The 15,217-nt window shown below is 44.3% G+C and overlaps 2 protein-coding genes across 2 annotated transcripts; one reads left to right on the forward strand and one right to left on the reverse strand.

The window, feature by feature from the left end:
- Positions 1–1,618: 1,618 nt before the first annotated feature.
- On the forward strand, positions 1,619–8,097 carry chga (chromogranin A). Its single transcript, XM_030110903.1, has 8 exons — positions 1,619–1,891; positions 2,187–2,236; positions 3,104–3,197; positions 4,914–4,982; positions 5,081–5,167; positions 5,729–6,025; positions 6,832–7,232; positions 7,925–8,097. The coding sequence occupies exons 1-8, from the start codon at positions 1,852–1,854 to the stop codon at positions 8,006–8,008; spliced, it is 1,122 nt and encodes a 373-aa protein (XP_029966763.1). The 5' UTR covers positions 1,619–1,851; the 3' UTR covers positions 8,009–8,097.
- A 2,893-nt stretch (positions 8,098–10,990) lies between these two features.
- On the reverse strand, positions 10,991–13,494 carry ccn2a (cellular communication network factor 2a). The gene is made up of 5 exons (XM_030110404.1): positions 13,196–13,494; positions 12,844–13,060; positions 12,495–12,746; positions 12,193–12,404; positions 10,991–12,074 (listed from the first exon to the last, which is right to left on the reverse strand). Exons 1-5 carry the CDS (start codon positions 13,256–13,258, stop codon positions 11,778–11,780), a joined length of 1,041 nt encoding a protein of 346 aa, XP_029966264.1. The 5' UTR covers positions 13,259–13,494; the 3' UTR covers positions 10,991–11,777.
- Between the last annotated feature and the right edge of the window lie 1,723 nt (positions 13,495–15,217).

The following is a 15,217-nucleotide window of genomic DNA, read 5'->3' on the forward strand; positions in this document are numbered from 1 at the left end:
GTATACATCAACTCTGCATACATCGGACCTTTACGTGATGATACTGTACCTCACTGCAATAAATTTGTGTGAATGAGAATTCAACCCATTTTATTTATTTATCTTTCATTTATCTTCTATCACCAGTCCATCAAAACAGAAACACACAGGGGCAGACAAACACTCTCAGACACACTCATGTTCACACCTTGGGGGAATTTAGGGCCACCAATTAACCTCACACGCATATTTTTGGACTGTGGGGAGAAACCAGAGTACCTGGAGGAAATCCGCACGTGCACATGGGAGAAACATGCAAACTCCATAACGAAAGGCCCCTTCTCAGTGAGAGGCTACACATATTTATTTGTAAGGAAATAGCTCCTGGAGTCTTTAAACTGTTATCAATCACCAGTTTTTAGTTGTTAATAAGAGATAAATACAGTCTTATAAAAGACCACATCAGCTATACTTGGAGCTAAATCATCAGTGATTTGTTGACGTTATCTTTATTATGTTTTCAGTATTTGCTATCATCACGTCCTGCTTCACACGGCCTACAGAATGTCACTGACAATTAACCCTGCATCAACGGTCGGTCGAGTGAATGTGAATAAATCAAGGAGAAGAAAAAAAATCTTATTGCGGCAACCTGTTTCGCACAAAGTACAAACACACGTCGATCATGGTAATCAGTTTCAGTAAATTGTTGCCAAGCAACACATGCAGGTCCTCAGAAGACAAAATCCTGTAAATACAGTGTGCGGTTTGAGGCTTTTTTTCCCCTTTCCTCAATGGGAATACAGTATGATGTGGATAGAGGCACAATCTAAGCACAACCAGCCTTTCTGTCATATTTCTATGGTTTATTTATTCTTTTATCTGCACACAGCTGACAGGATTTGAAGGGGCACAATGTAAAATTTATGTCAGGCCCTTTTTGTACATTGAGACCTTCTGTTTCTCATTGTTGTGTTTCTTTGGCTGATTGCGGTATTGGCCCAGATTTTACCTGTTCATGTGATAAACTGTGACAATTCATAGTCACCAAGAGAAACTTCATGATATTGACTAGGACAAATGAGAACATAGCCTACCTGATGATTTGAAATGACATTGATTTCTATTTAAATAAAACGTTCCACATATGTTCTCATCACTCCAGTCTGAAAACTTCCACATTACAGTTCTTCGAACTACTGCAGACGGTGCAGGTACCTGGGGCCAAACATATTCAAATATTCTGGTCTAGTTCATTCTTGAACTTTTTGTCAAGTATTTCATTATATTCAAGGTTTTTAGGGCTTCATAATGTCAGAAAATGACAAGCATTTAATTTAGATTTAAAGTACTACATGCAGAAAAGCGGTCAGGTGGTTCATATCTAAAATAATGTTCTGTTGATGAGTTGACTAAAGATTGACACTCAGGATCAGATTGTGCTCTCCTCCATTCAGTTATACTGCTCAGTCCTTTTCAGGTGTGCGCGTTTCGTTTCCTGCTCGTGCCTTCCTCACCTGGAGGGCTGCTAACCTGTGCACGCCCTGACGCCGCGCGGGGCTGTGACGTCACCGCGCCGCTCCTGCCGCCTATAAGAAGGCGCCGCTGCGGTGAAGTCAGGCTGGAGAGAGACCGGGGAGAGACCGGGGAGCGACCGGAGAGGACGGAGGCTGCCGGGTCACCGCTGCGGCACAACATTGAGCTCTCCAGAAAACACCCAAATCCAGCCAAGTTTTTGTTCAGAATGCGTCCACAAGCCACCGACCGCGGAAACTAATCTCAACCTTCTGACACAAAGCTTCGCTTTTTTTTTCTTTTTCATTTTTCCTTAATTCTTTCCTGGAGAGCTCTAACTACGCCTCGTCCTCCAACATGATGGGATTGCTCCTCCTCGCTACGCTGTCCAGCTGCGGTAAGGAAGCACCGAGCCTCCCTGAAGTTGGAGGATGTGGCGGCTCATTGTGTTTGACGGAGACGGAGGCGCAGCTGTTCAGCACCGCGGACAGCGACTCCGAGCTGCGGCGGAGGCGGAGGAGGAGGGAGCGCGCTCCGCGGAGCCTCCGGCACAATTAGTCCCGTTACTAAGACACACAGGGAGGGCTTCTCTCACACAGGAGACACCAGACGCCCGGATTATTCCCCAAAAGAACAAAGTTGCAGATAATGAAATGATCATGGTTTCTTTTCCTGTTTTTTTTTTGTTGCAGTTCTGTCATTGCCAGTGACTTCTAGTCAGCTGGAGAATGAAGACGTAAAGGTAAATGCTTTCTTATAGTAGTCATATTATTCCCATTTCACAGCCTTAAGTCCACACCCAGAGACATTTTTTTTTCTAGTTTGCTTGATTGAAAAACATACTAAATACAGATGAGCGCATTTAATCCTTTCTCCACTCTGCAGATAAGCAGTATAATGTCCAGAAATGCGTAATCTGAGCATTTTATTACGTTAAAGCAGTTTTATACTGGGGGCAACCTCACTTTGGTTAAATCAGTGGATACCAGTTTGAGGCAATGAAGAGCACTGACCTCCATGGTTTGATAAGTAGCTCTTTCTCTCTCTGTCTCCACACACACACACACACACACACACACACACACACACACACACACACACACACACACACACACACACACACACACACACACACACACACACACACACACACGCAAGCAATCAAAAGTTGAGTTTATATGGAAAAGGGTTCTGTGTCGCTGAGGACACTAATTTCAAAGGTCTGAGGCAGAGCCAGAGATGTGTCATTGTGCACGTGGGATTGGGACGCCGCCGAAAGCAGTGAACGGGGAGTTGAAGTGATTTTCATCTTTCATCTAAAGAGCCTCACATCTTTCAATTAATGTGGGGATAAAAAGCACACTAGCTGTATTCAAAGCCACAGAAAATTATAAATGTATGGAGCTGGTGACAGTTTTTCCTTCACAGCTCCAATACAGCCTGGCCATGAACCTCATCATGGTTTATCTTCAGTCTTTTAAATGATAGGTTATCTGTTAAAAGGATGCAGAAGTATAAATGAGTCATCCATTCAGATTCCTCATTGCTCAGACATTGGTTTGGGTGAAAGGGGCGTTTGAAATGAATTCTGCATTGTCTGTGTCCCCAGGTGATGAAATGCATCGTGGAGGTGTTGACTGATGTGCTATCAAGGCCGCGTCTCATGCCTGTCAGTCAGGAGTGTTTAGTCACATTGAAGACAGGTAAGAAAAACACACACAGCTTGGATGCACTTAAACAATGGAATGAAAATCCCCAAATATTCGAAAACCAATTTTTTTTAAATCACAGATATAACTGGAAATGCCTTTACCGAAGAAATCTGTCCACCTAATGCGTGTGCATCCTTTACAGCCTTTCTCAAGGTTAAAGAGATTATATGGGTCCTTTCATAAATGGATTGTGCTAAATGGGTGATGCCCAGCCAAATGCATCTATAACAGCAGAAACCTCAGCAGTTACTCTGCAATGGAGCCTGATTTTAGTCTCCACAAATCAAATTAAAGGATCAAAAGCATTTTGGTTTCAGATTAGACACTGATAGGATCATATGCATACATTATTAATTGTCTGTTATGAGCCCCCACATCGGCACTTGTTGAGATATGTGTTGTTCGTGTGGAATTCCTGAAATATTCAATAGCATTTCCCCCTGTTTTCAGACTTCATCGGTTTCTGCCTTTGCTTTGACCGAACATCTCTCCCCACCAGTCTGTCCATCTGACTGATGCTTACCACTTCAAAAATGAAAAATAAATAGAAAGGACAAAAATGGGCAAAAATTATGTCTCCAAATTTGACCATTATACTGAGGAAAAGACACAGTGGAAGCATACTGATTTTTAAACATTCATCTGATGTCTCCAGTAAGCAACATTTATCCTATTTGGAGAATTTTTTCAGCTTAAATGGTGAAACAGTTGTGATTTTGGTCATTTTGGTCATTTTGTCACTTTTCTTTCACATTTAAATGGCATTTATTAATGAATACTGAAAATGGAAAAAAACAGCTATGTTTTCATTTGTCCTTCATCAGTAGTTTTAAACTAACCTTTTCTATGTATTTGTCTTATAAACGCTTAATATTTATTTGAGATGTAAAAAAAACATTTTAAAAGAATAATTTTTTTCAAATTTTATCATTATAGTTACTACTACTCAGAGACTTGACTGTAAATCTAATGTACTTCAGCTCTTACTGGAATAATGCAGGAAAGCCACCACACACACACACACACACACACACACACACACACACACACACACACACACACACACACACACTGTTTGATCACCGGTGCTCAGTCCTCACATCATGAGGTTAATGGATTGATTCGGTGACTGCTGAGTAAAAAAGAGGGTTACGCACAGCGAGGTCAGTAGCACTCGGTGAAAAGTACTCGGTTACATACCCAGTGTTTTACCTTGATGATGTCCTTGTAAAATCGGAGTGGAGAAAATCAATCACAGCGTAACTCAGCGAGCATTTGCTGCTGAGAGAGAGAGAGAGGGGAAATCGTACACCACCGGAGGGACGGAAGGAGAAGGAGAGGAGAAGGAAAGAGGAAATGAAAACGATTACAAAAAAATGACGGGCGCGCAGCTCTGCACACTGGATGCAGCGGCTACGGTACCGTGTTAGTGCTGTGCTGTCAGTGGGTCAGCAGAAAGTCCACTGCTTGCACTCATGAGTCTGTGAGCCAAATGATTAATTGCATTTTCACTTTAAAAGCAGTCCATTTCTGGGCAATTAACTCTGATGAATCCACCCGAGCAAATTGCTGAATCCTGTGAAAAAGCGAAGGGGGGAAAGACATAGACCTTTGTTTTGTCCTCTGTGAGATTTCTCCACAGCTTGTTTCTGCTCTTTCATGAGAAACTGGGGCTCACGTTTCAATATGTTTTCCCTGTCTGTGCAGATGACAGACTCTTTAAAATCCTTCGTCATCGCAAGTTTCTGACGGAGCTGCAGGAGATGGCAGTTCAAGGTGAGTCGCAGATTACTCAGAGCCGGTGTGAGTGTGCACAAAGACCAGAACAATGAGGAACCCGGAAGGTTTGATCATCTAATTGTTCATTTTTTTAGGGGATCATGAGAGAGCTCAGCTGCAGAGAGACATCGGCGTGCCCACCTCCATGACACAAGCTCCTCGCTCTGCAGATATCATCGCCGGTGAGTTTCTCCACCGAGCTGGACTGGTGGGAAGACTGTTCTCAGCAGAATCGGCGTTCTCCACACTGTTCTGCTTATCGTGGTTCAACGAGACGCACCAAATCAGCATGATACAACGCACCGGCTGTCAAAATGATGCATTGCTTCCATTATTTTCGTTTTATGATATCAGCAGAGCAGCATTGACAGAGAGAGAGGAATCGCTGAGCTGAATTCAAAGTGCTGATGCTTTCAGTGGAAGTCAGGCCTCACATGAGGTCCTTCCACCTGACGGCACACCTGGCTGTCTTTGATTCAGCGCCAGACTCCCTGTAACTCACACAGCAAGGCAACAACCAGAACAGTGATTTCAAACTCATTGTGAAAAAAGCAGAAATATATGGATCATGGCAGAACCGACAGGTCACTCCATCAATCAAAAGCACCAGAATGTGGCACAGCAGCAATACAGAAAGACCCCTGTAATAAACTGTAGTGCTTTTCTGTAAGCTTCTGCCTTTAATGTCGCTGGAAAATCAATTCCCGCCAGTAAATTAAATTCCTACCCGTCCTTGTTTTTAGATCGATCCATGCTGGAGGCTTTGGGAGGCCCCGGTGAGAGATCCATCCTGTCCCAGGAGAAGAGGACGGGGAATGGAGACGGGAAAGAGGAAGGCAGCGATAGCACTGAAGGTCTCGACAATGAGGCTGGAGAAGCGAACAGAGGAAATGGCCAGAGCCCAGGAAGTCACGCTTCCGAGTCTGGAGAAAACTGGAACAAGGCCAAGGCTGAACAGAGAGAGGAAGAAGAGGGAGAAGGTGCGTCGGAGGAGAAGCGAGCAAATTCAGAGGAGTCGGAGGAGGGACGATTCATGAAAGGTGAGCAAGGCAAACATATATAATATGTTAAAATTTGTGAAAATTTTACTGTCTAAAAGAAGAAAGGAACAATTTAAATCCCGTCACTGTGTAGAATGTGCTTCTATTCACTAAGAAACAAGGGCCGCCTTTGCAAAAAACAAAAGATACAAGGTCGACCAACTGAATGCAAAGATAAGACGAGTGAGAAAAAGACGAAGAAAAGAAACCGCCTCGTAAATGAAAGCGCCTGTCACCACAGCGCCGGCTGATTGATGGAAGTGCTTCCATCTGCATGATGAAACCCAGTCCTGCCCCTCACGGGGGAATCACGCCGGCTCCGGCTGCTATACCGACAGCACACAAAACAGATGATTAAGTGTCTCCGTGTTCCCCAATCAGATTCAAATGAGCTGCTGTTACAGGTGAACTCATCCCTCCAAATCTCTAGAAATCCCTCCTAGATCTGAACTGCCAATCAAAATGTGGAACCTGTGCCCCTGTTTATATATATATATATATATATATATATATATATATATATATATATATATATATATATATATATATATATATATATATATATATATATATATATGCACAAAGAAATACCTGCACTTTCGCCAAGTCATCTAATCACTCCAGCCATGCTGTTAATTCTTTTAAAGCTTCACTAGCACTGGATGGGCCGGAGCTGCCAGCTGGCACAAGGCGTTTCATTACACTAAAAGGAATCTTGCTGATGGTGGAAAGTGTTTCGATGTTGGGGGTGTCTCACTGAGACAATAATAAAACCAGACCTCATTCTGTGTTTCTGCTGTTCCCAGGTGGTGAATCTGAGGAGAAGAGAGATGCACACCAGAATAAGAAAGCGAAGAAGTCCGGCGGAGAGGGCGACGACGAGGAAGACATAAAATCTGCACTTCTCTCGCACAAGCACGAGAACAGAGAGCAGGGAGAGCAGGAGGCGAAGAGAGGGAGCAGGGAGAGCCTGAAGCACTGGACCAAGAGAGCCAAGTCTTTGTCCCTGAAGAGGAAAGCAGCGGGGAAGGAGGCGCAGCAGGAGGTGCCTCACCATTCCAAAGAAATCATGGAGGAGGAAGAGGGGGAGGAAAAAAGAGACATTCAGAGGAGTCCGGAGGAGAAGGAGCTTCAGATGATTGCTCGACGGACACCAGAGGAGAGGAGGGTGCTGGAGGAAGAGGGGAGCGCCAGCAGGAAGTCGGAGGTGTGCTTCAGATCCTCTTCACAAAATCTCTTTATTATTTCTGCTGTGATTGTCGTGTTTTCAGAAAGGCTACATAATCTGAATTCTTCTTCCCAAAGGAATATACATCTAAGGGGTCTGAGAGTTACGTTAGTAAGAGAAAATTCAACATGACAACATGCAGCTGTATTTATAATGAAAATGTAGTGTTGGTCTGAAGTAAACATTTCTATTGATATCTACGACCAAAAGAGGCTTTTTATAGCCAAGAGAAACAACACTCAACAAAGCAAAGATAATAGAGAAAAACATAAATTCTGATCAGCTCAGTTCAGCCAAGATAAACTGTTCTCCAGGAAAGAAATCTTCTGGGTAATGTCTTTGATCCATTCTTTTGTTTGCTTGCCTAAAATCTGAGTCAGGTTTCTTTTACCGTACAAACGAAAAAAAAACCCCAAAAAAAACAAAACAAGCTTCCTTTGGCTTCCCTCCTGTAAACACTCAGAATGGTGCAGCTGTTCCACTTGGTCAAAGGAAGTTTTTTTTTTTTTTTTTACATGGTTCTAACCTTGATGCCTACAAGCTGTAACATATCTGTTGTAAACGTGAGCTTAGAAGAGGCTGTTCTGGATGTGGTGTGTCCTCGCCGAGAGCCGGGATTGTCGAGGCTGCACAGATAAATGTTTACATTATGCTTCTCATTATATCTGCAGGAGCCTGAGATCGAGAGCCTGGCAGCCATCGAGTCGGAGCTGGAAAATGTTGCCCAGAAACTCCATGACCTGCGGCGAGGCTGATAGAGAGACAGAGAGACAGAGAGAGGGAGAGAGAGAGAGAGAGAGAGAGAGAGAGAGAGAGAGAGAGAGAGAGAGAGAGAGAGAGAGAGAGAGAGAGAGAGAGAGAGAGAGAGAGAGAGAGAGAGAGAGAGAGAGCTTTCTGACACCGCACTGCAGCCTCCTCATCCTCTTCTGCTTCACCGGCCACCTGGTTTCCACGGATAGATCTTCTCCTTCCCTCTTTTTCTGGAGGTTGCCTCACCGCCGCAGCCTCCCCCGTCACGACGGGTCCATTGCATCGAATAGCATCCGGCAGATCCACGTTGCGGCTAGATGTATGAACTAACAACGTACCGGTGCACATCTGCTGAACATCCACACACGCATCCAACACAGAGAAGACACAGACCGATCTGTCAATTCAAGGAATCCCTTCATTCCTTCCAAACAAACATGGCTCTGTTTCTGCAGCTGTATTTTGCCTGCTTTCTTAAAAACTACATTCATGCAACAGGTCGGAGTGAATCCACACGCCGACAGGGTGAGGTTGTACAGTGACGGCATGTATACATGTACAGAGTTCTTTCCGGGATGTCCATTTAATTACAGAGGCGACAAATTACTTAGATGCCAACATTTTGTTATAGACAAAGGTTACACTAACAAGCCAAGGCAATAAGTGAGCAGTTTTAGCAGATTTATGGCTGGGTTTTGATTTAGAATTGTACCAAATTTATGTAAGAAAATGAATAAAGTGGATAATTTAAGTGGAAATGGGTCATTTCATTGCCTCTAAACTGAAATGCACGCTTGCACATCTATGTGTTTTACAGCTAAGTATTTTTGCATTATTTACATTACAAAACAGATAAGTGAATGACAAGAATGAAGCATTATCCAGTTTATTAATTTCTGTATATATTTACCTAAATGCCAAACTCCTATCTCACTGCAGCGATCCTCTCTGTAGGTGCAGATTGCTCTTGTTTGTGGGCGGTGAATCGAACATGAATCATCGGTGTGACACACAGGCCGCTGACACAGTGTAGTCGACTCCAACACACTCTCTAATGTGTGGTTTTTGCATTAATATTCATATTCCCAAGTTGTTACTATCAAGGAGGAAGATCGGTGTGGATCTGAAAAATGCAGCGTGGTGTTAAGGCTTCTTCTTTTTCTCTTTTTGCTATATTTGGCCTGCTGAGCGCTGCTGGGCGAGAGCATGCATCGAAGAAAAGGAGAGAGTGTGGGCAGAGGAGGAACTGAAATCCAAAAGTACTGCTTCCTTTCGGCAGCTCATGCAAATGTAGCAATTGTGGACGGAGCAGTAAATGCAAAACTGGTTAAAAATTAAAAGGCTGGATAAATTAGGTTGCAACGCATGCAAATACTATGAACAGCAAACTACTGAAAGAAGTCAAACTGTGAGACACACCAGATCCAAATAAAATGTCACGGCTGCTTGGATTTAAGTTTTTATGCATAAAAGTTAAACCTTCAAAAATGATGCACAAGGATTGATTGAATGTCGTCAAATTTATCACCAGGTTCCTCACAAAAACAACCACGACAGAACGATACGATAAAACAAAAAGAGAGGTTACAGGCATGGATCACTGCAGCTTCCTCTTCAGGAACTATAAATACAGTCATAACTTTAACATAAAACAGGAGGAACTGATTGTAATGGAATGAAAAGAGCACCAGATGGCGACACTAGACTGTCTTGGAATCTTTTTTTTTTTTTTTTTTTTTCCCCATCCAGAGACTAAACATCACAGCAGGGAGCTGATCGCAGGAAGCCTTTCTGTGTGGAGTTTGCATGATCTCCCCGTGAGTTGTTTCAGGATACTAAAGCTTCCGTCCACAGTTCAGAAACATGACTGAAGCCAATCTAATCTGTAGTCAATCCAATTCTGTCCTGGCCGTAGGTTGGGTTTTTGAGCTCCCTGTGACGGACCGTGACCCTGCCAGGATGGACTCCAGCATCCGGAGACCCTGACAAGACATCAGAAGATGGATGTGGTAACATAACTGAAAGGTTTCATAAAGTCATATCACTGCTGCTTTTTGTTCTTTGGTACAAAGATTACTTTTTCTTTCTTTCAGCCACCATGTATAAAATAACATCTTTAAAAGCCCATTTACAATATTGCTCTTTGATTGGAGTTACATAGTCAACACCATCCAGTTTTTGTACATTAGTTTTGTTGTTTAGGTGATAAGTCATCGTGATTTCTTCAGTTAGGTTGACAGGTTGCAGCTGTGCACTGCACAAAATCATGGTAGAATAAAAATCTACCAACAAATGATCATCATCATAAAGGAGGAGTTTCAGTGCATCGCATGGCAGATCCCACTCTCACCTCACAGAGAGTATAACCCTGCTTTGTATGTGGCCTTGGGGGCCTTGTGTGCAGAGTTTGCATGTTTCCTCTATATGTTGGTTTTCCCCAGGTCCTCCAGTTTAAAAACATGCATTCTGGAGGGTAATCGCACATGAATAGATGTGTTTGTTGTACTTTAATAGTGGAAATCATAGTTCTGGTTTCAGTTGAAGAAGGTTACACTTCGATAATGGGAACCAAATTGTGTTCATTTCACTGAGAGGATTTTGTATCCATAATTAGAAATGACTTACAGTCACTGACAGGTTGGATAAATCATGCATGGGAGCGCCATCCGTGTCCTCAACATTCAGCAGGTGATGGTTTGCTGAAGCTGAGTCAGATGAACATCAAACAGCCAGAGATCTTGTGTTTGTATAAAAAATATAACATTTTATTTCCAGCTACAAAGTGAAACATGTAACATTTTTGTCACATTTCTCAATAAAATAGTAAAAAATACTGTTGACAAAAAATACACTATTGATACATTTTTGAAGCACAGAACAAATTTAGCTTTTTAAATTAACTTAAACTGTACAAATATGTACATTATTTACACATCAACAATAAAAAAAAAAAAAAAAAAGGAATGAAATTACAATTCTTCCAGTCATTTTGTTCCTCTAGATGCTTGGTTTCTGCTGTCTGACCTGAATCAGCAATAGTCAACACATAGTTCTTATTTTTTTTTTCTTTTCTCAGTGCCGTGGCAAAGCCCACTGTGCTCCGTATCTAACCCTAAACTCAGCAGGCCGCTTTGCTTTCTCGTCCACATGCCTGGCGGAAACTCTGACCTTTCCTCCAGTGTGCGAGCGGGGCCGAGCAGCGTGCGCAACACGCACAAGGCAGGACATTCAGACCCGTGCTTAAACAGACAACACGCACGCGTTACACTCGCGCACACAAGGACACATTCAGACCTGTTTGTGCAGGGGAACACTGACCCGCTGTGGTCTGCTCTGCTCCCTGTACAGCTGCTCAGAGTTGGCAGGTCTGGTCTTGGACTCCAGAGGGTGGAGGGACTCATTAGACACCTCATTTACAGAGGAGGTCAAGGTTTAGATCAGGTATAAAAAAAAAAATACAAACAGAAAAATGGACGGGGTTTGTCAAAAGGGGAACGGGTGGAAACCTGACAGTAGATTTATCAAAAAAAAAAAAAGAAGTTATAGTGCAGGAATCTCTTCGAGCTGCAAGGCAACCCTCTGTCTGAGTCTATGAGGCTGACGTGCACCAGCCGTACAAAACACACACACACACAGACACTACACGTGTCCGCGCTACTTTTACAATGAGAAGATGACGAATAAAACGTTACAAGTACATATACTGAGCTGCAAAATGAGATGGAGTTCTGTTTTGTTTTTTCAAGTCGTTCGCTCTAGTCGTCCGCCGGTGGCTCACGCCATGTCTCCCATCATCTTCTTGTAGTACATGGACTCAAAGATGTCGTTCTCCCCGGGACAGTTGTGGTGGCAGGCACAGGACTTGATGAACATCATGTGCTTCTTCATGACTTGTCCGTCGGGGCATTTGAACTCCATGGGCAGGGTGGTGGTCCTGTGGGGGGTGCAGCACCGCCCGTCCAGGCAGACGCCGCAGAACTTGGGCCTGTAGGACTTGGTGGTGGTGCAGCCGGAGATCTCAAACTTCATGGGTTTGGAGAGTCTGGGCGTGCGGATGCACTTTTTTCCTTTCTGCACAAGAAAATGTTGAAGAAAAAGGCACTTTAGTGGGCATCCTTTGTAGAAGTTAAGTGTGGATTTATTGTATCTGAAGTGTTTATGAGAGCAGTGCTTTCTTGCGACTACTCACCCTGATGCTTTGCTCCAGCTGTGACTCGCACGGCCGCACCATGCACAGCCGGGTCTGCTTCTCCAGGCGGCAGTCGCGGTTGTCGTTGGTGACCCTGGTGGAAATCCCGAGGCCACAGGTCTTAGAGCAGGCGCTCCATTCAGTAGTCTGAACCAGGCAGTTCTCCCTCATCATAGAGGGGTCTGGGCCGTAGGTCTCCTCTTCTCTGTAAGCTGTCAACACAAAACACCACAGTTAAAGGCATGTTCTATGATAAGAATCAAGAAAGGAACTGTAATCTGCTTCAGATGGGAGTCACTCACCGGCCAAAGCAGAGCCCATGAAGCTGTGTCTGTTGGGGGAATCGCACTCCCACTCCTCGCAGCACTTTCCTGGCACCTTGACGCGTCTCGGCATTGGGCAGTCGGGACTGGGAAGCCGGATGTCCATGGAGCAGAGAGGAACGCAGCCCACCGCTCCGTCCAGGCAGGTACACTGGTACTTGCAGCTGCTCTGGAAAGTCTCGCCGCTCTTGTAAACCATGCCGCCGAACACGCAGGTGGCTCCGTCTCGAGCTGAGAGAACAAAAACGAGAAAGAAAAAGGTCACAATGTGGTTCACAGGGAGAGATATTCACTTTGTTGAGTGGCACGCGGCTGATCGGAGGCTTACCTGTGCACACGCCAATGCGTCTGTTGATGGGGGCGCCGAAGTCGCAGTAGAGGCCTTTGTGCGGGTCGCAGACGTCTTTCTCGGTGCACAGTTCGCCCATCTGCTTGGCGCAGACCCTGCAGCAGCCGCAGCCGTCCAGCACCAGGCTCACTCCCGGAGCGCACTGGGGAGGGCTGGAGGGGCACGAGCACTGGCCGCTGCACTCCTGACCCGCAGCCTGAGGACAGAAACACACAGGTGAGTGCCACCGGCGGACACGGCATGGCCAGAACACAACGTCTTTCAATGTTTTGCTCAAAACAAAGTGCATCAACTGGAAGCTTGACTCTAGAAAATCAACTCTTTGACTCACCATGTGTGACAGCATGATGCACAGCACAGGCAGCAACAGCATTTTCTTCAGTCCAGCATACATCTTCTCTTCCTTTGAGTAGAAAATTAGATTCTTCCAAAGTCTTTGTGGCAAAATAAAAATCTCCCTGTCGTCTCAGAGTTTGAGCTTGAGAAACTTCCTCTGATCAAGTTGATCTCTTGTCTTGTCTTATTCTTCTCGTGGAGTTTCAAAACTGCTGCTCCGGTCACGCTGGTTTCTCGTTTCTTTCTTGGTGAAAGCTAGAGTTTAGCTTCAGTAGAGGAGCTGATCTGAGTTCTGACTGCGGACCGGCGCTCCCTTTATACTCGCTGGCCCTCGCAGCACGTCACCGGGGGCTGAATGGAGCGCCGGCCCTGGACAAACATGGACATACTTGGCATTCTTTCCTCGCTTCCTGACCCCCACTCCAGACATCCCACATTCCTGCTGTCTGAAGGCAAGGCTCTGCTGCTCGGCCAAACAACACCGTCTCTCTCTCTCTCTCTCTCTCTCTCTCTCTCTCTCTCTCTCTCTCTCTCTCTCTCTCTCTCTCTCAGAGCGGCTTTCATCTGGAATGGAAGGTTAAGTCTGGTTAGAGGCTTGGGACCCCACACTGGGAATTCCTGAACACTGACTTCACAAACAGACAGCCGGTACCTATAAATATTAATTTCATTAAAAAAAAAAAAAAAAAAGAAAAAAAGAAAGAAATAGAGAGGTAAAAAAAGAGGAAAGAGCAGGTTGGTTAGAAAAAAAAAAGGTGAAGCCACAAATAACTTTCCATGAAAGAAGAACAGTTTGAAAAACAACAGGTAGGAACTCATAAAAAGGAACAAACATACAGTGATTAAAACCAAGCGATTGATGTGTGAGAGTGCTTAAGACTTTAAGCCCGCAACACATTCCTCGGCTTCGCCTTCAAAGGCGAACAAACAGCCTGTGCTTTAGTGAAGGAGCAGCGAGTCATTAGAAAGAGGAAATACATTTGTGTTATTACCTTGATCCGTTTGAGCTGCTCATTCCAGCACGGAGGCTTGGGGGGACTCGCTACTGTAACTCTGCCTTGTGGGTACATCTGGGGCACCGAGGGGGAAATTTTGTGTTCTGGCATCAGGGGCTGTGCTTAAAGATGAAATATTAATCTTTTCAACACATTATGATCACTTTAACATGGATGACCCATTTAGTCTCTCGGTGCACGTGATATAGCGATTATTTGTCCTGATCTTATTCTCCGGGGACGTTGAATTTGTTCTGCAGACTGAGTCTCGTTTGAGAGGAGTGGAGGTTGGATTTGAAGGAAGGTAATATTAGCAAAAAAAAAAAAAAAAAAAAGAAGAAGAAGAGCTGATCCGAGTTGAGCGTTTGTAAAGGAAGGGTACATGATGTACAGGTCAGCAAGAGAGACAAACAGTCTCACACACACACACACACACACACACACACACACACACACACACACACACACACAAGTGGCAATTTATAGACACCAATGCAAGTCAAACACATGTTTTGGGACTGAGGGAGGAGGCTGCAAAACAGAGAGGAAGAACATGCAAACTCTGCACTGAAAGGCCTCTAAACCAGGACTCGAACCAGGGATAGTCTCCCTGTGAGGCGAGAGTGCTCGCCACTACACAGCACATCTTATGTACAAATGTATTAACTGAAGTTAAACTTTATCACAATTTTATTGCATTATCTTCTTGTCATGTTGATCTTTTAGCAGTCACAAGAGATGAGAGTCAACCACTACACCACTGTGTGCAGCCAAAGTAATTCATTACCCAATTCTCCACAACATTTTTTATTGGAAAATTGTTAATTCTTAATGTGCTTCTGAGTAACCTGAGCTGGACAGACAGCAGGACAGGTAGTACAGGAACAGAGACTGCTCTTAGCCTTCCTGAAAGTGAGGATTAGTCAATCTGAGCATAATCCTGTTTTCCCCTTGTCTTAAAGAGGCAGCATTTTTCAGAATTGTTGCTTCACTCTTGACACCTTGTGAAATTTGGTTAAATA

This window comes from Salarias fasciatus, chromosome 15 (genome assembly GCF_902148845.1).
Source record: "Salarias fasciatus chromosome 15, fSalaFa1.1, whole genome shotgun sequence".
In the NCBI taxonomy this organism is placed as follows: Eukaryota; Metazoa; Chordata; class Actinopteri; order Blenniiformes; family Blenniidae; genus Salarias; species Salarias fasciatus.

Bases quoted from the DNA above. Each gene is read 5' to 3' on its own strand.
- ccn2a (XM_030110404.1), bottom strand. From the start codon at position 13,258: ATGTATGCTGGACTGAAGAAAATGCTGTTGCTGCCTGTGCTGTGCATC. The intron at 13,061-13,195 runs GTGAGTCAAAGA...TTCTGTCCTCAG, and splicing joins GCATCATGCTGTCACACATG to GCTGCGGGTCAGGAGTGCAG. The intron at 12,405-12,494 runs GTGAGTGACTCC...TTGTGTTGACAG, and splicing joins CATGGGCTCTGCTTTGGCCG to CTTACAGAGAAGAGGAGACC.
- chga (XM_030110903.1), top strand. From the start codon at position 1,852: ATGATGGGATTGCTCCTCCTCGCTACGCTGTCCAGCTGCG. The intron at 1,892-2,186 runs GTAAGGAAGCAC...TTTTTGTTGCAG, and splicing joins CGCTACGCTGTCCAGCTGCG to TTCTGTCATTGCCAGTGACT. The intron at 7,233-7,924 runs GTGTGCTTCAGA...TTATATCTGCAG, and splicing joins GCGCCAGCAGGAAGTCGGAG to GAGCCTGAGATCGAGAGCCT.